The sequence below is a fragment of the Mytilus edulis genome, chromosome 2 (genome assembly GCF_963676685.1).
Source record: "Mytilus edulis chromosome 2, xbMytEdul2.2, whole genome shotgun sequence".
NCBI classification, from domain to species: Eukaryota; Metazoa; Mollusca; class Bivalvia; order Mytilida; family Mytilidae; genus Mytilus; species Mytilus edulis.
This window is the reverse complement of record NC_092345.1, coordinates 64834238-64860527: the sequence shown is the minus strand read 5'-3', so window position 1 is coordinate 64860527 and position 26290 is coordinate 64834238. Positions and strand designations below refer to the sequence as shown.

Genomic DNA, 26290 nt, shown 5'->3' with positions numbered 1-26290 from the left:
TTTTTGTGATTGATAAAAGTTCCATATACTTATGACCTTGGAAACATATGTTCTATCTGAAGACTGGACTCTTTACAATCATCATTACATACACAAAATCATAACTTTTACAACTTAATAGTGTTTATCATTCTCAAAATTACGACCAACACTACGTATGCAAAGTTGTTATTCAGTCCTCCACAAAATTGGTTATATATATTCCAACAATAAAGCTTCACTCTATTCCTTATCATAGGAATATTCAGTGAATGATTAATCTGACATTAAATTTCGATTTATCAAATGTTCATTGCACTTTAATATATATGCTCACACTAAGCAACTCCGAACACATTAAAATACTATAAATAGCACTTATGCAATGGCAGTTCTAATATGATGGATATGTTTGAATGAGATTTTAGTAATTTATATCTGAATTATCCACAGATGTTAAAAATCAAAATGATAGTACTTTTTATCTGAGATCCAGACAATGGCTAACGAAAATCTAAATTTTACAATGATATATATCAATATTCTGACATATGTTGAGTAAATGTTTAAAAAAAACCAATTACAGTAATAATCTAGTGTTTGAAAATCATCTGGTGAATGAATATCACTGCTATAGCACCTCATTCAAGACATGATTGGTGACATATGTTTGAAAGCACACAGATAAGCTCACAAAATCTTAATTCTAACATTCAGCACACATATAAATTATAAGTACACACTTATAGTACACACTTATTACTTGAGGTACATTATCTGAAAGCCCACATTTATATATAGCTGATTATTATCTTCAACTAAGGAATATTAAAACCTGGACTTCCTAACAAGCAAATTAGACTTTACAGATGTTTTCTTAAAATTATACTGTATTACTAAATAAAGTCAAGTTTGGTTTTCTTAATAAAATAGTCAGTATTTCAGCTTTTGTATGATGAACATACTTAAGATGCATATATTATAACACGATATAATTATGCCATTGGTTTAATTGTCATTTTTTTCAGCTGAACTTAACATGAACTAGTCTTAAATTCTGCGATTTCTGTTGTTAAGATTGTGGATCTCAATGGTCCAATCATTCCATTATGATTTTGTTGAGAAACACTGCGTAGCTGAGATAAAGCAGTCATCAGTTTGGCATTAGCATTGTCCAGAGTTTGTATTCTCCTCTCCTGTGCCTCAATGACACGTTGTTTCTGACGAACCAATGATTGCATCTCCTCTTGATCAGCCTTTAGTTCCTTTTCAACAGTCATTAATCTGGAAATTAAAGATCCCAACAATAAGTATAAGTAAACATCAATTTTAATTTATATTGTGTAAATTGTTTATTTTACTTTGATGAAACAATGTAATAACTAAATGATCAACAGTTTAATCGCCTCCTATATGGATAATTATAACAAACCTATTTTTAACTTGTTGTTTTGTGTCTAAGTTTCTGTCTCACTGACATTTACATGTATATACATCCCTCCTTTCCTCCACATTTGTTTTTTTTTACTTTTTTCTTTTAGCATGAAAAGATTTTTCTTGCAGTTTTTAATATTTATCCTTTACGGTTATATCATAGCTAACTAAAACCACAAATAATATTTTTTTCCCTTCAAATTTACATTATTGTCAAATGCTCTTACTTTGATGAAGTAACAAAAGATTTAATAGTTTCTGATTATATATGTCATTTTTTTAAAATGACACTAACTACAAATGCTATTAAAAAAAAGCAACAACATCGAACAATTAACCTTGATACAAACAAAATACAGCACTTGTTTTGTTCTTGGTCCTCTTTTTTTTTTTTTTTTTTTTATCTTATCTTAATAACAGTTATTAATCTGTATACTGATTACATATAGACAATCGAAAATAAAATACATGTAATTCCTAATCCAAATGTTCTTGTTACACAGAAAGCAAATATAAGTGTTCAGCATAATATTTACAATAAATAGTTTTAGTGATACATGTAGTAATTTAAGGATATAAAACTAGGTGACAATATTAACAAGAATCTACATATAGTATTTATGAGTTTTGTAAATAATGGTCAAAACATTCTATTTAATATTTAAAGAAGGGATTATTTTATCAATGAATATAGGTGCATTTTCAAGACCTCTCACAGATAAAAGAAAATCTTTCCTTTACAGCAGAAATAGTGGGGACAAATTCTATAAACAAGGAGAACATGTAAAGTACTATTTCTTTATTTAAACATATTTCACTCCAAAAAAAATCATAACTTATTAAAGTTTAAGGATGGACTACTGGAAGAAATGATTTGTGCTATCTCTATTTGCTAATATATTCTAAGTAGATGTAACTACATTGTACATGTATCTGTGCATCATACTGTAGGTATTACATTCAGGATTTAGGAGTATAAAGTTCAGGAATGAAAGAAATCTTACATAAGGAATTCATATATTTTAATATATTTTTACTTCTAATTTCATCTTTTTTATTTAAAAAAAATCAATCTTTAATAATTTAATATAATAAACTATCCAAGATAAATTGTTTTGAATATGAAACGTATAAATTTAAATGCTCCAAACTGCAAAAGACATACTTTTAAGATATTTAATTTAAAAAGTAATTCAATTAAAGTTCCTAACAATAAGATATGTATGTGTTAATATTATTGTTGAATATTTCTCTTTATATTAAAGGCATTTTTTTCTGATTACTATAACCCAAAAGTATTACAAGGAAGCATCAGAAAGCTTATATTAAATAAGCATGCTAACCAGGGGAAACTGTGCTTTGAGTCTTCTAGAATATTGCTAAATTTTAGAACCTTACATCCAAATAACTATTTTAATAAATATTATTTAACAATGAAACTATGTGGTTCTTTTTATCTTTTCACATTTGCTAAATATGATAAATTAAAATAAACACAAACAAAATTCAAAATCAAAATATTTGGAAAATCAAGTTATTAAAAAAAATCAAGAAAAAAAGTTCCTGCCAAAAAATTGAAAAAAAAAAAAATAACAAAATATACATAAGAAACTTTAAAGTTCCATGCAGAAATTACTCCATGCCTGAAGAGTTGACAAGTAGTGTTCAAAGAAATAACTAATGATTCAGTTCATGCTTAATTACAACTTAATTAGAAAATTACCATTTTATATACTCGATACAACTGAAATAATATAATGATAATCATTTTATTTACAATTCTCATTGGTACATTTAGGAATTTTGGGTGTCTTTGGATTATCTCCCTTAGCATAGTTTTGTATCAACATGTTTTCTATCTTCAAGAACGTATGCATTCTTTCGTTAAAACTTATTATAAAACCATGCACAGTGTAAATCAAAAAAGGGGTTTCAGTATATTTATCAATATGCTTTATATTCCTTACATCGACAATGAATATAATGAGTAAAACTTAGGAATGGTCCTGAAGTATCATTCTCCTAACCAAACAACCTAGTGCCCTTATGCTCATTAAAATATGTAATATTTTATGCTGCTATTACAAAGCAACAAATTTTGGAACAAAAAGCATTGTGCAAGAAAAAAAAAGACATCTACAGAAAATACTACAGTGGTTCTACTTAAGCCAGGCATGAATTCCAAAAAATGAATTTTCACCACAGATAAATGACGTCGTTGTAATTCCATGCTGAGTCATCTAACCTTTGTATAATCTGTTTCATCTGATCGTCCTTTTGTACTTGTTGTTTACGAAGTCTTTCTTCACTTTCCGACAGTCTATATTGCCAATCATCAACTAACTGTGCTGTTCCTGTTTCGTGTTCCTTCAACCTGTCCTCCGCTTGCTGAAGCCGATCTTGTGCTTCGTTCAATTGTTGTCGTAATGTTTCAACTTCACTCTCATACTGTGAAAATAATTATACAACTTGAGTTTTAATTCCTATTACATTACTGTTTTAATATGTTAGATTATATAAACAGTGACCTATAGCTGTAAGAGAATTGTCTCATTGGCAATCATACAACATCTTCTTTTTTACCGGTATATCTTTTTTTAATTTCTAGAAATACAATCAAATCATTTTTTACATTTGATAAGAGAAATTATCCACATTCATGGCATTAGGAAAATAAAATGTATCACAAGTTGAAATGAATGAAATAATAATGGCACAAGAAGGGCCATGTTTCTTTTTGAATTATTTGACCTAATATACAAATACAACTAAGCAAACCATTTAAATAAATAATATAGAAAGAATGTCCATCATGTTCTACAGATATAATGATTACTTCTTCAGCTGTCAAAATTAATATAAACCTCTATAACATTAATAATGAACTGCTTAATATGAGGGTATTATTTTACTGAAATTGGGTTGAATTCCATAGCAAAAAAACCCAAATGCATTTGGTATACAAGAATAATCATGATAATGTAATGAATAATATTGGTAACTATTGCAGTATTTAGATATTACACAATTGAATGTAATCAAGTTATATATACCTCCTGTTTTGTTTTTTCTTGCTCCTGTATTTTCCTTTGTACAGACTTAATTCCCATATGTACAGCATTATTAGGAGAGAGTTTCTGTGAACCTCGATCAGAATCTTCTGTGTAAGATCTATCGCCAAAAGAGTATTTCCGTGAACCTTTGTCAGAATTGTCTGTGTAATATTTATCACTATATTTACTACCATGACTAGAATTACTAGTAATATCACTATTACTATAAGCATGACTTGGTCCATATTTGATATGAGACGAAATGTGTGAATCTGTAGCAGTCCTACGAATTGGATCATTATATCTTTGTCTCATGTGCGAAAAATCCATACTGCCAGTATGTGAGAGTTCTTTAGGCCTGGATGGAGCCCGACTCAATGAGTAATGATTACTAGTATTATTTGATGGAGTAACATTGCTATTGCGAACATCATCACTATTTTGAGATGACACAGATGAATGTAAATCTAATGAAAATTTCACTGGATCATTTGATGACTGTACAGAATTCGATCGTGTACATCTAGATGAATCAGCTGTTGACATTGCCGAACTAGAACGAGTCATTTTATACAATTCTTGTTCTAAAGATTCACTACTACTTGAACTGGATAATTTAGGGGCAAGATTGCGTAATGGATCATTACGCTGGGGACTAAATAAATCTCTGTCTGAGGATTTCACAGGACTTCTATGTTTAACAGTGTCCTCTTCACTACTAGCGGACCCAGAACTGGATCCCTGTCTGATGACATTAGGACTAGACATTGAATGCTTTGCACTATTGAACTGGTGTCTATACACTGGATTTGAGAATGATAACGGTTGGAGAGGAGCCTGAGATGAATGAGATTTAGTAAAGTCCTGTGTAGTGTTAGGATCAATAGGTGAACTGGATTGACTATATCCGAAAGACTGGTAACCAGAAGATGCTATAGTAGATATTTGACTTATAGATATTTCACTCCCATTCATATTATGATCCGAGTCCATTGATGAATTATGTACATCCTCATCAGCGAAATGTAACAAATCAATATAGTCTCCTTGATGGCTTTCTGCCACGTTAACAATTTCACTCCAAGATTCATTCACTCTTTGTTCATTTGATACACTTTTCACTGATACATTCGACACATCAAACTTAGAATTTTTATAAAATCCAAAATCATCTTCTGTCTCTACATTATTTTCGGAATCAAACACACCCAATCTGGATCCTCTCCTCCCACTTAACACAGGAATATCCTCCTCTCCACAAAGTTTTAACATTTCCCGTACAATTTCTGTCGGTGAGGTGCTAGCTTGAGGAGGCATATTGACTAGATTGTCATATATTTGGGATTTCCTGTTCTGTTTTGGTGGTGGAATTACCATACCAACATCTGGATTTTCCAAGGCAGTTTTCAATTTACTTAAAATGCTTGGCAGTTTTCCTAAGCTGGCTACGGATTCCTGAAACAGACAAGAAAAAAATATATACTTGTATCATATATGGCGACAATTTAATCCTATATAATAAGAACCCTTATTGAAGCATATGTCAATCTGATTTTGAATTACCAGGTACTAAAAGAACAATAAAACACATTGAGTCATGTACATTTATACCAAGTCAGGAATATGACAGTTGTTATCCATTTGTTTGGTGTGTTTGAGGTTTGGATTTTGCCATTTTATCAGTTTTTTTTTTTGTTTTGACACCTCCTCTGAGTTGAGTATTTATCTGGTTATTTTACTTTTCGTCAGCATTAAGTTTTATCCCTATAAATACCTTTATTAAAGCAAATGTCAATCTAATGTTAAACACTACAAGGAACTAAGGTAACAATAAAACACATTATGTCATGCACATTTAGTTGTGATGGTCTTAATAAACAGGTGAAGATATCTTACCTGAGGGCACTTTTCTAGAGATTCTGTTAATAGACTGTGTAAAACAGACAATTGTTTACCCAGGTCAATGTACCCATCAAACTCTAGAAACTGGTTTCCTCCATTGGTATCTGTTGACTAAAATAAAACCAAAACATATCATTTATCAAATCATCTAGGTTTTGTATGTCACATGTATTTAAATGTGATGATGCTGTGCCTTTTTTTTCTCTCCCAGTTTTTTGTTTGTCATACTACTTTTTATTGTCATCAAGCAAACCTAATTACATGTATTGTATGGCTTCAATACTTCAAGTTTCATAAAATATTGGGTCATGTGTTGGAGAATTCCATAGCGAAATAAGGAATGTACACTGAATACACTTGTATTGGTCATAAAATGAAGACAAGAGGACTTTTTTCATCTTGTTATCCGTAGCAAATCAATAGAAAATATCCATCATATTTTGTATTGGAATAACTGGTTTAAATTAACCATAAAAACTAGCGATAACCACCTACATTCCTAATTAATATATCTAAATCTTTATTGCAGAAAATAAGCAGATATGGAATTATTGCCACTGAGAAATCTATACACAAGAGTCAAAAGGACGAGAATATAAAGAATAATAGGCCATTATACAACCTTCGACCATGATCAAAAATCAATACTGTATAATAAGTCATCTAATGCCAACATGACAAATGTGAAACAATTCAAAAGAGAAAACTAAGCACTAAATTTACACTAAAAACAAAGAGCAAACAGCAACCCCCCAATAGTATAAAAAACTTACTGATATCTGTTGGAGGAACTGATTCATACTTTCACTATGCCGTTCAATAAAATCATTCATAAATGTCATATATTCTTCTTTGGCTCCGAATCTGAAATTTATAAAGAGAAAATTATACAAGTAATCAGACTTAATAAATAACTCTCATCTCAGAATTTGGATGATCAATCATGTACTTCATCCCTATATCTAATGTCATTACTCTGTATACATATTACTAATTAGCAAATAATATTGCTAATAAAATATATTACAAGAAAAAAACAGTCAATAAAATACTTGAGTACTTACTTGGTAAAATTGGCAAGAGTTTGGATTGTCTTGGCGAGTAGAACAAGATTCCTGGCAGCTTTATCTGGAGGGTATTCTGAAATACAAAACATTTCATAAGTCTATCATCTTCCTGTAATCAAAATTAAATGCATTAACGTAAACTTTTGTTCTTATCTTTTGTATAATTATATTTGGTTTTTATTTCTCCCCTTTTAAACCCCTGTTTACATGTTTACAAATGTCAAATTAATTTTGAAAATATAAATCATTTATAACTCAACAATCATTTATATTTTTTTGTTACAAAAACTGCTATACATGCAGTCAAATTATGTTAATATCATTTATAAATATGAAATATTAAATGTAGTCACGATCTATATAAAGTCATGTTTTTGGCATAAACAGGATGTTTGAAAATAATATTGTAATAATATTACCAATAACACAATCCCTGAATTCTTAATTCATCGCAGGTACTTCTCCTTAAAAAAATATCTTTAATGTTTCTTTCTGACATTATGACATAATAATACCGAAAATAACCATAATTTTCTAATTTATCAATTTTATTTGTAATAGGCAGGAAACTAGAGAAAAGTGCCATGTTTCTCATTTCTATTTATAAGACTAATCTAGTACAGACAAATTTATTCAATAATTAGTGTGAATGTTTATTATTTATTTCTTGTTATTCAAGATTGAGGGGGATCAGAGGGGTCCTGATCCCGAAATCCTGGGCTTAAAAACATGAAATCCTGAGGTCTCAAATTTGAAGAAATTTAAATCTGGACATCCTGAAAATTTGAAAAAAGAATTCCTGGATCCCAAAAGGCTCAATCCTGAAATCCCAAGCTTAAAAACACTTGATCCCGAAGTCCTGAAAAAAATTTCTATCTCCCTCAATATTGAGAAGATGAATGTTGATAACTTGAATTACCTTGTATTAAATTAAATAAACTAGGGGACATTATAGCTGGACACAGGAATCTCAGAAATAATGAGGCACTAATTAAATTCTCTGCTGTATTCTCTCTCTCCATCTCTAAACAACGAGTTTGAAAACTGGTGAAAACATCTCTCAGTTCACTGTCAAAATAATACATATTATATTTAACACCAATATTTCTTATTTCAATCATTATAAAATTCAACAATACATGTATGTATTCAACACCAACATTACTTATTCTTATCATCTCTAACTTAATAATACATATATATTATACATATCTAACACTAAAATTTCTTATTCAAGTAAATCTCAAAGACTTTATTTTCATTCTTTTGTCGATAACAAAAAGAAAACAAAATTTTTTTTTTTTTTTTGATAATACTGTTGTTATCATACAAATGGATATACTCTTAGGGTTTAATAGGTCTATGAGTTCAAAAATTTCCAGAAAAATGTAGAAATATAGATAAAACAATATTAAATAAAACTGGACTCAAAGAATTCCCCATAAAATTGCATTGAGGTGAGTGTTTTATGGATCTGTGTTGAAGGCCTCACTGTGATTTTAAAATGAAGAACAGCAATAAAAGTGCTGTTCCAATTGTTTTTTGTGTGTTATTATGTTGTGCAAGTTCTGATTTTGTGTCATGTATAGATGCCCCCTATTTTTTTTTTTTTGTATCAATCATGATTGAACAGGAAAGATATCCTATTGACGTACCTTGGGAAATAGCAGTGTGAATTGATAATTTTGGCGAAGACCATTTCACTGTACATGTCCAGTATACTTTGATTACTCTGTAGGAACTGTGGAGCCACTTTAGTGGGATCTACCTCACAATCATCTCCTGATTCTATCAAAGACTTCACAAACTCTGTCATCGTATTTTGTAAATACTAAGAAAAAAACAAATCAATTAAATTTATTCTTTAGAATGTTAAATAAATCTATTTTCTCTCCTATTAATCATTTCAAATATTACTTCATATTGTGTGTTAAACTGGAATTTGTTCATTTTTATTATTTTTGTAGCTATCAAGACTTTCGTTGATACTGATTATTTCTAATTACGGTACTAACCTTTTCACCAACAAGTTTCATGTAAGCCTCCATTGCTTTAGTTCCAATAGAGTTTCCTCTCATTGTTAAGTGCTTATTATCTGGAGAGAAGAAAAAAGATTTAATTGATTGGTCTTAACCAACTATAAATAGGAATAAATTACATATATCTTGTAAAAATGTAAATATTTCTTCTAATTCAGCTAAAAATTTTAATTGTTGATTTTACTTTCAGTAACATTTTCAATAAGTTAGTAAGCATTCAAACAACATCATTTAATATCTCCAGTAATGATATCCAAAGTACTCTTACCAAGTCTTGATACTTCTGCCATTATTATGTCCGTAAGGAAATCCTTAGCTTTACCAAGTTTCTGTAGGACATGAGCTAAACAAGTAGCTATATCTTCTTTATCTTTTACACTTATCACAGGTTCTAATACTTCACATAACTGACAATAATCTGTACTCAAATACTGGAAGAAAAACAACACATAATTTAAATAATCAACATGTCAAAAAATATCTGAGTTATCTCCCATTGATAGGTAAATGTATATTATTTCATCCTGATATTTGAAACACAGTAATACCTGCAAGAATTATTCATGATATACATCTCTATGGACATAATATACTTGATGTGATATATATTATGAAAATAAATCAGTTAATAACTGTAATATTCTGTTTATGACTATGATCACTTATGATTTAAAAGATGTTCTTTTGTTCTAATTTTTTAATGGTTATGGCCTTCTGCTTATGGACCAACCCCGCCAGGGCTGTATAGTTGGTCATGGTCGTATAAAACTTCCATCATAATCTGCTTATAGACCAACCCTGCCAGGACCGTATAGTCAGTTATGGTCATATAAAACTTCCATCATAATCTGCTTATAGACCAACCCTGCCAGGGCTGTATAGTTGGTCATGGTCATATAAAACTTCCATCATAATCTGCTTATAGACCAACCCCGCCAGGGCTGTATAGTTGGTCATGGTCGTATAAAACTTCCATCATAATCTGCTTATAGACCAACCCTGCCAGGGCCGTATAGTCAGTTATGGTCATATAAAACTTCCATCATAATCTGCTTATAGACCAACCCTGCCAGGGCTGTATAGTCAGTCATGGTCGTATAAAACTTCCATCATAATCTACTTATAGACCAACCCTGCCAGGGCTGTATAGTCAGTTATGGTCGTATAAAACTTCCATCATAATCTGCTTATAGACCAACCCTGCCAGGGCTGTATAGTCAGTTATGGTCGTATAAAACGTCCATCATCATCTGCTTATGGTGATATTTTCAGAGCAAAACATATGACCATCTAAAAACATCAAAATATGAAATTTTATATAAGAAAATAACATTTTTTTACCTGAGAGAAGTCTTTATACATATCAACAGGTAATATCTGTACGGTGTGATATCTAGCTTTTATTCTTATTAAAGGATTTTCACTTTTGTTTTCTTTCCCAACTCGTCCTACAGTTCCTGATGTTGAGTTGAACCATTTCTCAACATATGTACGGCCTGTAATTTCTGAGGCTGGGATGTTTACATAACCTTCAAATAAAACAGTTCTAAATTTACTTTTTATATGAATTCATTCTAATTACAACATAAGATTTCATATTTCTGTTTGAGAAAATTCATTTTCTATAATTATTAAATGTGGTTTTGACGTCCTACAGTGCATTAAAAAAAAGATGAAAAACATTGATTAATTGATGCATCTTTCATCAATTTTAAATGTATATCAAAGTTATTATTACGTGTCTTTTTTTCTTAGCAAGCCATTTTAATGACAAGTTTCCATGATGTTTTGAATTAAATGATAAATTGTAGCTGAAGGCAAGTTTAAATAAAACGTAATATCTAATTATAACCACAAGTGTACTAGATTAACTAAAGGGACATAACTATATATGTCAAGTATTTTTGTGTTGTCATTGTCTATTTTTTAATGCTATACATATTTTGATTTCACGACAGGTATTTCTTTGTACCTAGCAGGATAAAATCTATCTAACCTATAGTTATCAAAAGTACCAGGATTATAATTTTATACGCCAGACGCGCGTTTCGTCTACATAAGACTCATCAGTGACGCTCAGATAAAAATAGTTAAAAAGCCAAACAAATACAAAGTTGAAGAGCATTGAAGACCCAAAATTCCAAAAATTTGTGCCAAATACGGCTAAGGTAATCTACTCCTGGGGTAAGAAAATCCTTAGTTTTTTGAAAAATTCACATTTTTGTAAACAGAAAATTTATAAAAATGACCATATAATTGATATTCATGTCAACACCGAAGTGCTGACTACTGGGCTGGTGATACCCTCGGGGACGAAACGTCCACCAGCAGTGGCATCGACCCAGTGGTGTAAATAGTTATCAAAAGTACCAGGATTATAATTTTATACGCCAGACGTATATAAGGAATTTGTGTATGTATTTATCAGGAAAAAAATATCTGTCTAAACTATATTGGGATCTTGTGTATATTCTAGCATGACAAAATGTCTGTCTAACCTAGATGGGGGATCTTGTGTATGTTCTAGCATGAAAAATATCTGTCTATCTATATTGGGATTTTGTGTATGTATAGTGGGACAAAATGTCTGTCTATCTATATTGGGATTTTGTGTATGTATAGTGGGACAAAATGTCTGTCTATCTATATTGGGATTTTGTTTATGTATAGTGGGACAAAATATCTGTCTATCTATATTGGGATTTTGTGTATGTATAGTGGGACAAAATGTCTGTCTATCTATATTGGGATTTTGTGTATGTATAGTGGGACAAAATATCTATCTATATTGGGATTTTGTGTATGTATAGTGGGACAAAATATCTGTCTATCTATACTGGGATTTTGTGTATGTATAGTGGGACAAAATATCTATCTATATTGGGATTTTGTTTATGTATAGTGGGACAAAATATCTGTCTATCTATATTGGGATTTTGTTTATGTATAGTGGGACAAAATGTCTGTCTATCTATATTGGGATTTTGTTTATGTATAGTGGGACAAAATATCTGTCTATCTATATTGGGATTTTGTTTATGTATAGTGGGACAAAATATCTGTCTATCTATATTGGGATTTTGTTTAGTATAGTGGGACAAAATGTCTGTCTATCTATATTGGGATTTTGTGTATGTATAGTGGGACAAAATATCTGTCTTACTCTATATTAGGACAAATATGTATTACCTATAAACTGATTTTTGTCTTTCTTTTTCTTTTTGTCAGCTTCTCTGTACAAGTTTACTGTAACAATCTGTGTGTCCCTCAAATTACTGGGGAAAAAAATTTAAAAAGTTTATTAACACAAAAAATTCAAGTTAACTTATTAGATCAAACCTTCAGAAATCAACATTAACAAATCACTATAGTTTGAACAAATCCACCAGAAAAAAAAGGTCCAGACGTGTAGCACCCTGACACTTTTGATGTGAGTGTTTAGTGTGCCAATAAGCTTTTATTGTGGGTGTTTGTATGTCAAGTGAAGTTCTACATACAGTGAGTGTAACAAAATGATTTTGGCGATGTACCAACCAACATTACAAGTATCTGTAACAGTTTACACTCTTTATAGTATATAACTATCAAGTTACACATTATTAGTGCTTTGCAATCCTTTCATTCATAGCTACACAAGATGGTCTATTACTGGGTTTATATTAATTTATAAAGGAAGCCAATATATCTTAATACATTGCCCAACATCATATTGTCGAAGATTTAATTTTTAAATAAGCACCAGAATGGAATGGATAGGGCCAAACCTCGTCTTTGTAACCATATGTCATCATATTATTTTGCAAATATATAATAGGTATATGTATAAACATGACAAATGTTCTATTTTTATATATAGTCTTCTTGTATAGTCATTGACCTACTCCATATTTATCTAGTTCTATAATTATCCATATGTAAATACCTTGCTTTATTAAGACTTTTACATCATGTTTATATTGGTTCCCCATGCTTGGAATCACAATGAGTGATCTATCTATGTATATATCAACAATCTCTCTATTCTTGTTTACCTTGCTAAGTTATCTATTGCAACATTTTAATCCTATTTCATACATGAAGTTCAAATCTTGTGACATAACCAAAGTTATGTAAAGAGGGTTCATTTAAATAATATTTGATACCTTGATATATATCTTCAGAAATGATAATGGCTATCAATATAATAATTATTCTTCTATTACAGCATATTGATTCAGAATAATGTACCAGGATTTGTGGAGTGTACTGTAAATAAGATCTCAGACATGCATCCTTCAGTTATATCATATACACTTTACATTAATGAGCCTCTAATAGCCTTCTTGAAAGAGGCAATTTGTTTACAGAAATAGTTGCATCACTTACAAACTATATTTTTTTCTTCCTTGGCAACATGATGTGAACTGTATAGACAGAATATTTTGCTCATTTTCACTTTGTTGTACATGGTGTGTGTGGATTGGCATGTTTAAAGGTTACCAGTCTATCTCTGTTTATCCACAACACAGGATGTGGATTCTTTTTCATTGTACTGTGGATTCAGAATTTGGGCGAAAATCATTCAAAAATACATTTTCTCTCTATCCACAAAAATTTGTGATTAGGAAAATAAATGAATCCACAGGATTTCTTTTCACACTGTATACTTACTTAAATTCAAAGTGTTCTCCCCAAAACAACATTTCAGATTTCATTTTACTGGAAGTTTTGGCATACAATGTTCTATCTAAACATATTTCACAGAAATACCTAAAAAAAAAAAAAAAAAAAGTTACGATATATTCAAATATAATTAATTAATTTTTACTGGGAAATTGCTGTACATGTACTATTTTGTTTTCAATCAATGTCTTTGAAAGGTCTCAAATTGGTAGCATCATCCTCAGGAGTGTATTCTTTTTTCTCGTTATAAAATATTTTCAAGTCTGTTTTTTAGTTTCCCAGGTGAATCATGCCTTCTAGCAAAACATTATCAAATTGCCATTTCTGACAGCTGTAAAAACTGACCAGAACATGTGGTTTAACCTTAATCTTAGCTTTGATCTGACATACACAATATCTAGTTGATACTATTTTATTAGAAATGTGTTCCTTTTTTTTAAAAGGCTTCATTTTTTTCTCTAACATTTGAAAGGTTCAAAAAAATTCCTTTTTATTTATTTATAAAATGACATTTTAATAACCTTTATCAAATAATTTTTATTTGAACCAATAAAAGTAATCTAGATTAACAATGATTAAGAATAATTGTAATTTATATGTCATTTTCAATTTATTTTTTGCTACTGTTTTATTTCTTAGATGTAAAAGCAGATGTCAGTATCACAACAGGTTGGAATACTTCATTTATCAAACATTTTCTCTGAAGTTTTCTCTGATAAGTAAGCAAAGGATAATCATAAAATGTAAACATCCTGTAAAACCATTAAAATAATTTTGTCATTTCTTTGAATACAAGCCAGATTTCGGGATCTTCCTTTCCATTTTTTAGCAATTAGCCAACTTTATAGTCAATCATTTTAAAGAAACCTGCATCAACTTTCAATAATGTTACTTTAAATATTTCAAAAGCAGAATTATTTACTAAAATAGTTTTATCTTCATTTTTTTTACTGACAAAAAAAACTAAGAATAAGTGAAACTTTTCAAAACTTGTTCTGTAAGGCCGAAAAATCTTCTGCAAAATTTTCATTTTTTAAATTTTCAAAAGTAATGAGATGATTTTTTTATGCACAGAAATAGTCAGTAAATCTGACAGGTTCACATATCTGATGTTAGTACGCTTAGGGTAACCCTGAAAAAAAGATTTATTGTTACAAAGGTAAAAGTTAAACTAAGTAGTTATTTTGCCAACTATGTGAAAGGTTACATTGTAGGGGGGTCATTTCTCATGTTTAAATTGACAGGTCATAAATCGGATGGACGCAGGTCACTTTGCACCACCCTATAATAGTCCTAAAAGATTACATTTCATGTCATTTTGATGAAAACTAATCTTCTTTTTGTACCTACTGATATTAAATCCATACAAAGAAACAGCTTGCTGCTCAGCTGAGTTTGGTATCCACATAGGACTTAAAGTCAAACATTAGAGATAGTTTGACATTGACAACAATACTAAACCACAGCAAGTTATCATTGCTGCTATGTATGGTATAATGAGATACTACCCAGCCAAAGATATGTGATCTCACAAAAAGTATTCCATTAATGTTTTTAAAATATCTTTTTTTAAATTCCTAGTTAAAGTAAACTCAATCTGAGAACAGAGTACTTTTTTCATATTTTTTGTCATTGTAAATTGTATGCTTTCTTCTTATCACTTATAAATTTGTCATACTATGTTTTGTTTATTTCGTCCCAAATCATGTGACCTGAGTTATAATATGTCAATACAATTTTGAAGTTGAAGTTAATTTTATAAATTTATAAAGCCTGTACTTCCGTTTCAGTATATACAGCAAGATTTAATCTCAATATGAAATTCTGAAGTCATCAGCAATTTAAAAGTGGGCTGTTTTCAACAAAACAGTCATATACTCTTTAACCTAAGATTTTTTATAAACAACACCAGTTAATAGGTACATCAAAGGAAATTGCTGATTATTTATCAGAGTACTTGTTATAAGTATACTGGTGTAAAGGTCATAAAGAGTATATGTTGTACATGATAACAGAGATGTTATAAGTATACTGGTGTAAAGGTCATAAAGAGTATATGTTGTGCATGATAACAGGAATGTTATACAGTACACAGAACTATGTAAACCATGTACTACATGTTTTCTGTGATAAGTACATACAAGAAAATATCACATGGATTTAGCATTATCTTATCTTTCGCAAGACATACCAATCTGAACAATAGTTATGCTATTGTTCAGATTGGTATGTCTTGCGAAAGATAAGATAATGCTAAATCCATGTGATATTTTCTTGTATGTACTTATCACAGAAAACATGTAGTACATGGTTTACATAGTTCTGTGTACTGTATAACATTCCTGTTATCATGCACAACATATACTCTTTATGACCTTTACACCAGTATACTTATAACATCTCTGTTATCATGTACATATAATGCCTACTATTGACTAACTTTCGCTGGCTATTAGCACAGCCATCTTGAATGCGGGTTGAAATTTTTAAATGTTCATTAAAAAATCATCTTTCAACAGAATATTATGAACAAAATGTACGGTTCATGAAATTATTCTAACATGTTTTATTTCAATATTATTATGATACACAAGACATGCCTGTACACAATTTTCCTAATTACTAAACCTGAATTATGATAATATATATATTTGTTTATAAATGATTTCATCTTGACTCTTGCCATAAAGCTTAAGATACCAATACTCACTTCTTTTTAGATGGTACATTTTTAGCTTCCTTAATCCATAGTTTTAGAGAGTTGTCTGTTCTCCGTATATGTTCCTGGTTTGGATGGACTGATTTCCTCAAGCTAAAATTGAAATAAATGATTTAAAAAAAAACAAATTATACCATTCTATATTTCACTATGTAATGCAAAAGTTTCATATATTGATAAAGTTCGTTGGGATAAGGCATAAAAAATAGTTGTATAAATAGGTAAAAGCAAACATCATTGCTAAAAAAAATCTTTATACAGAGAAATCTGACTAAACCGATTCCTGTATAAACAGAAAACCTGTATAAACCAAACATTGTTGTTAGCACCATCATATCAAATTATGTGTGTTGTGAACCTGATAAAACCGAACATCGGCCAAAACCAAACAAAATCTTAAGTCCAGAAGAGGTTCAGTTTAAACAGGTTTCACTGTATCCAGTTGCATTGACATGGAGTAAGAATCAGTTTCCCATGATTTGGAGATCTTACAATATCAGTGTGGAATGTTGAGAAAATGTGTGTGAAGTAACTCAGAGCGCATTTGTTTCTAACCTAAACGATGTAAACGATTACGCGCGTAGTCGTTTAATTCATTTGTTTCTTACATTTTTTGGTCAACGTTGACATCGTTCACGTAAACGATGTACGCGCAAAATAGTTGCGTAGTCGTTGATCGTTTATCGTTGAGACGTGTAAACGATATATTTGTTTCTGCATCTGTCGTTTAAATAATTACGAGCACGTGTTGTTTTCGCAAAGTCCTGGTTATTTATTTCCCGGACTTTTACCTGTTTGTTTACAGTGCGTGAGTGTAATCTATTTCTGTCTGACTACGCGGGGTCGATAAAGTGTATTAAACGATGTATTTGTTTCTAGCAGCTCAACGTTTACTAAACGATAGTCATCGATGACAAAATTTCGGGTTAGAAACAAATGCACTCTCAGTATTAAAGTTTTCCTTTGTGTTTAAAATCACAAAATATCAACAAATTTTCAAGCCAAACAACCAACTACTCTCTTTTTTCAGCATTTATTGGCTTTAATAAGCAATAAACTAGGTCCATGACCATGTTAATGTGCTTTCTCATGACAAATTTACTTTAATATTTTTAATTAAAGTTATCATTAGTAATGGTGTTGCAACAATCATGTTTCCTGTATCTCTACATTTTATAAACAAAGAAAGATATAGACCAATTTCACAGAAATATCATTTGATCATGTTGATAAGTCAAATGTTACTGACCATGTACATAGTATCAGATTTCTGATAAAGATCTGATCTACTGGACACACAACATATGGTCTGCAGATAAGTACCATAATAACAAACACAAAGGCTAAATGATAAATTTTATTTGTAATTGAGGACCTATTATTGGCAAAGTTAAGTCCTCCTCTAGGCTGTTGCATATGAACACCCAAATACAGGAGTCACCAAGGGCAGGTGCTTAAAGAACACTCCAGCAATGAATATTTAAGCACTTTACAATGCATTTGAACAACTTAATTTATGTCTTGTCTTAATTCTCGGTTAATGACTGCTTCTAAAACTTTATCCTAGCTATAGAAACCTCCACAGTGGAAGTGAAGAAACTTCAAAAGTTTAAAATTCTACTTTATTTCACTTAAGTTTGACCAATGAAAAAACTTGATAATTATGGTTCCATAAAGTCTAAGGGTGTATTTTCATTTTCAAGTAAAACAAAACAAAAGTGTCAATTCACAATGATAATTAATTTGTTTTGTGTTTTATGGTCAATGGTGTGTCAGTGGGGGAGTATAAAAATGTCTTAAAACCAATAACATCCCCATCAGCATGTTCACATTGTGGTTTTCTTCAGTATTGTTGTCACAAAAAAACAAATCTGTGTTTATCTCAAATATCATAACATTATATATTCTGAATTTTATAACTGCTGCAGGGTTAAGTCGAGTTAAACATGTCCTCTAACAGTAAATAAATGTCTTACGATAATGTCTTACGATACGCCAACACTCATCAGATTTACACGATCAAGCGACTGTCAACTTGTCAAGTACATTTTCGTAACAGTACGAAATGTGAACATACAACTATATCATTGTTTCAGTACTGCAAAACAGGAAATATTAAAACAAGGAAATTTTTGAATTTGCATTTTACAATATGACCAACTTTTGTATAACTTTGTGTGCAAGGTAACCTATGGTCAGTTGCAAAGGTACACACACAAGTTTTGGAAACTACTCAACATCACAGAAAAAATTAAGAATCATCTGCAGATTAATATACCAATTATTTTACAATAGACAATCTGATAATTAACAGTTTTGAGGGTTTCAATTTTCTTGTTTTGTGAAAATTGTTGTTTCAATTATCAATTTGAGGTTCTAAATTTTTAGATGTATTGGTGGAACCGTACATTTTGTAGTTGAAAGGAACCAAAAAATCTACCCTTATTAGATCCACTTGAACAATTTTACTCTAGTTCTTTAAAAAAAAAAGATGCCTCATGATTGACTCTATCAGATACAGAGTCTACTCATCAAAAGTGTATTACAGGGGTACAAAAAAGAATTGTTATCTGAATTTGAACCTTTTTCACCTTATTTCATTTACCATTCATAGACTTACTACATGAATTAAGACATTGTTTTCACTTATGTTAAGTGCTACTGATATGCAGACCAATAAATGATAGTTTATAGAACTATCTTAGCAAAAAATATACTTATGGAGAATTCTGCTGGTCAATATCTAAATAATGATATATGGACTCAGCATATTTTTTAATATTTCAAATTCTGACATGTGCTCTCGCTTTTCAGAAAGATTAAAAATGTACATATCAGACTGGATTACCAACATCTTATCAAAAGGTATAAAAGTAAACAAATAAAATATAAATCCTTGGTTATAGAATCATTTTGACGTCTAGATAATAATAAATTGACACATACCTTCCTATCCATTTCTCACGTTCCTCTGCAGTCCGGCAGGAGATGTATTTACTTCCGTTCGCTGTCGAGACTTGGAAACAATGATCCTGACCAAGAATGCTGGAGTGTAGAGGTTGAATTTCTAGATCCGAGGCCGTCAGGTCGATGGCGTGCATGTTGACGTGGCTTGTTAGGAGGGACTCATGGGATCGAGACGATCTGATCCGTGAGTTGATCAGGTTCCTGAAAGGATAAGTTACAATGTCAAACCAGTCTTCCACTTTGTCATGAAAACTTGCTGGGAGACTCAGCAATCGATTAAATCCTGGCAACATTTTCCTCTTTTTTATTTTCATCAGATCAAATACAAAGCTACATTTCTAATCATACAAATTTAATGCCTATTGTTGCACTAATTTGATTTCCTATGATGCCAACAGATTATCAATATTGTCTGTTGTAATTCTAGTTACATTCCAAGCACACTACAATTATATAACTAAGCCAATTTTTGTCAACATCCAACAAGAAAATTTCTGATGAATGTCCATGTCTATGAATTCATTATAATTATCCAAATTCTTGTATATCTACAAATTTACATTCAGTTTATTCATATGAAGGATATACATAATTGAGGTCCAGTTCACAAAGAAATGACCAATATCACATATCAATGAATGTTTTATCACATTCCAATGTAAAGGAACATAATATAAGAAAATAGGAAATCATCGAGTCAATAATTATCATTTAGTGGCCATTAAAACACAATCCCAATGTATTTCCAGGTGTTGATTTACATATATCTGTCCTGTAGGGCACACTCATTAATATGTAAGATCAACATGCATGGACCTTAAGATATGTTCATTTGCAAGTTAATCTGACAAGTTCAGCAACTTAACCATATACTGTTGAATAACAATTGAGACACTTAATATAAGTGTAGAGTACACTATTTTTCAATTGTCTTAACAGGAAAATCCAGAATTATAACTTCCTTGATCTGAAATTTGTACACGGCTACATATTTTTTCTAATCCATCAGAAAGCCCATTTATCCTTAAACTAGCAACATTAGAAAACAATTCTCCACTTAATAAGATACATATTTAGCAGAAATGTGCTAAAACGTCAAATGAGACAATTGATCATTTATCGCTATTTTTTTTCTAACGTTAATGACGTATATAACAAATATCACATATATTCCATTTATAGTAAAAACTGACACAAAATATCAACACAAACGAGAATTATTTGTCTCCATTCATCTCTATATAAATAGGATCTATCTGTATCCTAGGTCTAACTTCTAAATGAGATCTAATTAAAGAGTCTGGGTAATTGGTGCTAATCCCACCTTATATCATGATTCATAATAATAATGGTTTCCCCCAATGATTCAAACAATTCTATATTGTTTCAGCACAGAGACTTTTATGAATCAACTTTATAGCATTAATATTAAGGATAATTAGCAATTTTCAAAAGTTCAGGTAAATTTCAAACCAGGTGAGTCAAATATTGCTGTTAATTTCGCATGGTTTAATGATATATTTCCTCTAATCTTCAGTTTATGGAGAAATCTTCTGTGCAAGATAAATATTTCAGATTGTCATAAAGCAAAAACTTCGCCAATATTGATATTTCCTATTTTCTTGCTGAAATTGACATTAAATCAATTTTGTGTTCAGGTAAATTTTTAATGATGATATATTTCAATTTCCTGTCAGTTGTGTGATTTTGACATTAATTTTTCAAAAGTTTAAAAATCATTTCAAATTATGAATGAAATCTTCAATATATGTCCCAAGGCAAACTGTAAGTTATCAAATTTCTTCAATGAATAAAAATGTCAATTTAAAATTGATTATAGTACACACTCGACACTATTCATCCACAGGTACAAGATCAAAATCGAAAGAAACTTTGACTGAACTCAATATGCAGAACATTTCTAGTTACAATTACATGGGTGGATCCATCTCCTTCAAGTTAATGATCAAAAGACATTAATGCAGGTGCAATCTGTAAACATACAGATACATCAAACTATTTATAGAATCAACTAAGACACGTTTTCAAATAATTCATTTTTGTTCCTGTACAAGATGAAATGTTCATGAATGAAAATGTTACAAATAGTTTTTTTTCCTATTTGTAACTCTCAATGATCTGAAACTGATGCCAAATTTATATTTCCCTGTATTTTATCTGTTTTCACAGGGAAGAATATAAAGTCAGTTTCCATGACATCTAAAAATACAGAAACTGACATATTTCTAAAAACAATTAGATTGATTTGCACCAGAAACATTCATATTAAGGGGGTATCAAGGATATTCAGAAGTGTTTATATCTAATGACCTACAAAAAATCTACATGACAAAATTTTAGCTGGATTGCAATGTTTTACACTGCTGATACAAAAAACATGCATTTTAGTCCAAAAATAAATACAAATTTGACTTAAAGTCATCCTAATTATGCCCCATTAGTAACCTCATTTTCAGAAAAGTTAATTAAGCATAAATAATTACATTAATTGAAGCTGTTATATCAAGGTCTGTTGTGTTTATCTGATTCCCACCTTCTTACATCTGGTAAAAGTTATCTTCTCTTGTAATGGAGGTATTGACAATTAATTTACATAAATTCAGTTCAATAATAGGCAAAAAAATTTGATAAGGCCAATTAAAATTAATTGATAGATTTTCATCCCCGCCCGCCCCTCTGAAATCGTCCCGCCCCGAATTTTTTTATTTTATAAAATTTACGATTTCCGGATTTCGTTCATTCCCGTTACCGGTAACCGTTACAATTTCGTTTCATCCTCAAAGCTTCCTGTTTCAAAAATTTCGGTTTTGTACCTCAAGTTAATCTAACAAAAAGGATTAAGTCGACCTTTCCGCCGCTCTAGACTATGATGACAACATCATCTTCCGAGAGTAAAGATTGATAACGAGAATGACGTGAAATATTGGTGTTAAGAGAAACACGCTGTTTCCAAGACTGCAAATCGCGGTATGTCACAAATTTATGTGATTAGAAAACTGCGGACTTTTTAGCTCACCTGGCCCGAAGGGCCAAGTGAGCTTTTCCCATCACTTTGCGTCCGGCGTCCGTCGTCCTGCGTCCGTCGTCGTTAACTTTTACAAAAATCTTCTCCTCTGAAACTACTGGGCCAAATCAAACCAAACTTGGCCACAATCATCATTGGGGTATCTAGTTTAAAAAATGTGTGGCGTGACCCGGTCAACCAACCAAGATGGCCGCCACGGCTAAAAATAGAACATAGGGGTAAAATGCAGTTTTTGGCTTATAACTCAAAAACCAAAGCATTTAGAGCAAATCTGACAGGGGTAAAAATGTTTATCAGGTCAAGATCTATCTGCCCTGAAATTTTCAGATGAATCGGTCAATCGGTTGTTGGGTTGCTGCCCCTGAATTGGTAATTTTGAGGAAATTTTGCTGTTTTTGGTTATTATCTTGAATATTATTATAGATAGAGATAAACTGTAAACAGCAATAATGTTCAGCAAAGTAAGATCTACAAATAAGTCAACATGACCAAAATGGTCAGTTGACCCGTTTAGGAGTTATTGCCCTTATAGTCAATTTTAACCATTTTTCATAAATTAAATTAATCTTTTACAAAAATCTTCTCCTCTGAAACTACTGGGCCAAATTAATCCAAACTTGGCCACAATCATCTTTGGGGTATCTAGTTTAAAAAATGTGTGGCGTGACCTGGTCAACCAACCAAGATGGCCGCCACCGCTAAAAATAGAACATAGGGGTAAAATGCAGTTTTTGGCTTATAACTCAAAAAGCAAAGCATTTTGAGGAAATCTGACATGGGATAAAAATGTTTATCAGGTCAAGATCTATCTGCCCTGAAATTTTCAGATGAATCGGTCAATCGGTTGTTGGGTTGCTGCCCCTGAATTGGTAATTTTGAGGAAATTTTGCTGTTTTTGGTTATTATCTTGAATATTATTATAGATAGAGATAAATTGTAAACAGCAATAATGTTCAGCAAAGTAAGATCTACAAATAAGTCAACATGACCAAAATGGTCAGTTGACCCCTTTAGGAGTTATTGCCCTTTATAGTCAATCTTTAACCATTTTTCATAAATCTAAGTAATCTTTTACAAAATCTCCACTGAAACTACTAGGCCACAATCATCTTTGGGGTATCTAGTTTGAAAAATGTGTCCGATGACCTGGCCATTCAACCAAGATGGCCGCCACGGCTAAAAATAGAACATAGGGGTAAAATGCAGTTTTTGGCTTATAACTATGAATTCAAAGCATCTAGAGCAAATCTGACAAGAAGTTAAATTGTTAATCAAGTCAATATCTATCTGCCCTGAATTTTTCAGATGAATTGGACAACTGGTTGTTGGGTTGCTGCCCTCCAATTGGTAATTTTTAAAGAAATTTTGCCGTTTTTGGTTATCTTGAATACTATTATAGATAGCGATAAACTGTAAACAGCAATAATGTTCAGCAAAGTAAGATCTACAAATAAGTCAACATGACCTAAATGGTCAATTGACCCCTTAAGGAGTTATTGCCCTTTATAGTCAATTTTTAACAATTTTCATTAATTTGGTAAATATATGTAAATTTTTACCAAATATAGTTCTCTGTTACTAATGGGCAAAGTTCATTATAGATATAATTGTAAGAAGCAAAATCGTTCAGTAAAGTAAGAACTTCAAACACATCACCATCACCAAAATACAATTTTGTCATGAATCCATTTGTGTCCTTTGTTTAATATGCACATAGACCAAGGTGAGCGACACAGGCTCTTTAGAGCCTCTAGTTTATTTATGCAATGACTTTGTCTCAGGAAATTTAAACTGTAAATGATACCCAAAAGCGCAAGATTCGTGGAAACCATTGATACAGAAAACATGACTGGATTATAGATATTGAAATACAAGCACGAACTTGTCAGATTTATGACCGTTTATTGAAATTAAAAAGTCGACTAACATATGCATTTTATTTATGCAAGCCCTTTGATTTTACCAATGGCTGTCTTTTTATGTTGACAAACAGCAAATGTCCCAATACACCCAAAAAGAGTCATTAAACAACAACTTTTTTTTATTATTAAGTTCATGTTTTACATGATAATTATATTTTCATCTTGCATATAAAGTACCAACCCTATTATTTTCAACACTCTCTGAGTTTTCATTTTATTCTGTACTCATAATAATTGTGTTGCATACCAATGCATTTGCTTCATTTCATGGGAATACAAGCCATTGTTTAGAAACCCAAATACATTTGGTGTAGGTAGTCAAACTGAAGAGAGTATTTCTCACACGTTTTTGTTGTTAAGTTTTTAAAGCCGCAATTAGATATATTTATTTAAGGATTTGAAAAATTATGTAAGATTCCTCATACTTGTGTATATAAAAAAGAAGATGTGGTATGATTGCCAATGAGACAACTATATATATATATATATATATATATATATATATATATCCACAAAAGACCAAAATGACACAGACATTAACAACTATAGGTCACTGTACGGCCTTAACAATACATGATTTAAGCTTATTATTACACTTACATATCATATATGAAGAACTCGTCACAAAACATGCAAAAGGGTTTCATATGAAATAAAATTTAAAAAATAAAATCCTCCCACCCGCCCCATTTTTTTCAAAAATTTGGATGAAAATCTACTAATTAATTTTAGTTGGCCTAATACCCAATTTTTGAAAAAGCATCACTGCTGCTTAGCTTTGAATAATGAAACATTAATAATAATAAAATCTGGGGATATCAAAACATAATAAATTTCATCAAATTAAACAATGGTCAATAAAAATTGCAAAGGCATATACCTCAGTTATTTGACACAGGAAAAAGGAAATATTCAGCATCCATATCAACTTCCTGTACGATTACGAAGGACAGATACGCAGGAAATATTTCACAGAATTATGTATTTAAAAGCAAATTTATCCTGTGTGACTGCAGTTCACTCAAACCATGTATCAATGGTCAGATTGACTTAAAAAAAGATCAGCCAGGGGGTCAGACTTCAAATACTGAAATAATTACCCTCCCCATTCAAAATCATAACAATGAAATTTTTTAACCTGATGACTAATGTTTGATTGTAATCTATCAGATTGGAACTTCAATACAATAGACTTAATTCTAGGGTTATTATAAACAAAGGAAAATAATAGGGGTACATTGCCAGTTAATTAGGCCTGTCATCAAACCGCACATTGTCATTTAGTGCACTCATAGAATTCAAGTGGCCACTGAATAAATGGAGGCAGATGTCAAAATCCATATGGAAAATGTCACAACATCAAGTTTCAACATCTGTATTATGTTGTCAAGGATTATGGAGGACAGAATATATCAAAGGATATCTTGATCATATGATGTACTTAAAGACTAAGCTATACAGCAATGTATGCTCTAAGCTGCTGTCAGAGCAAGGCATGGG

General features: G+C 30.9%; 1 protein-coding gene across 20 annotated transcripts in view; it reads right to left on the bottom strand.

Annotated features, from left to right (window-relative positions):
- Nucleotides 1-26290, bottom strand: part of LOC139512688 (ras GTPase-activating protein nGAP-like) — a 114728-nt gene continuing 88438 nt past the window's right edge. For 16 of the 20 annotated variants that reach the window (XM_071300495.1, XM_071300496.1, XM_071300499.1 and 13 more), the window contains 15 exons: nt 19802-20023; nt 16847-16948; nt 14125-14223; nt 12664-12749; nt 10816-11003; nt 9743-9905; nt 9451-9530; nt 9091-9266; nt 8355-8503; nt 7433-7508; nt 7142-7232; nt 6363-6479; nt 4467-5921; nt 3659-3861; nt 1-1263 (listed from right to left, as the gene is read on the bottom strand). In XM_071300495.1, coding sequence (XP_071156596.1) covers nt 1014-1263; nt 3659-3861; nt 4467-5921; nt 6363-6479; nt 7142-7232; nt 7433-7508; nt 8355-8503; nt 9091-9266; nt 9451-9530; nt 9743-9905; nt 10816-11003; nt 12664-12749; nt 14125-14223; nt 16847-16948; nt 19802-20023 — 3457 coding nt within the window. In that variant the 3' untranslated portion in view covers nt 1-1013. Of the gene's footprint in view, nt 1264-3136; nt 3158-3613; nt 3862-4466; nt 5922-6362; nt 6480-7141; nt 7233-7432; nt 7509-8354; nt 8504-9090; nt 9267-9450; nt 9531-9742; nt 9906-10815; nt 11004-12663; nt 12750-14124; nt 14224-16846; nt 16949-19801; nt 20266-26290 lie in introns of all 20 variants that reach the window. The other 4 variants (XM_071300498.1, XM_071300516.1, XM_071300509.1 and 1 more) reach the window with 3 other exon arrangements.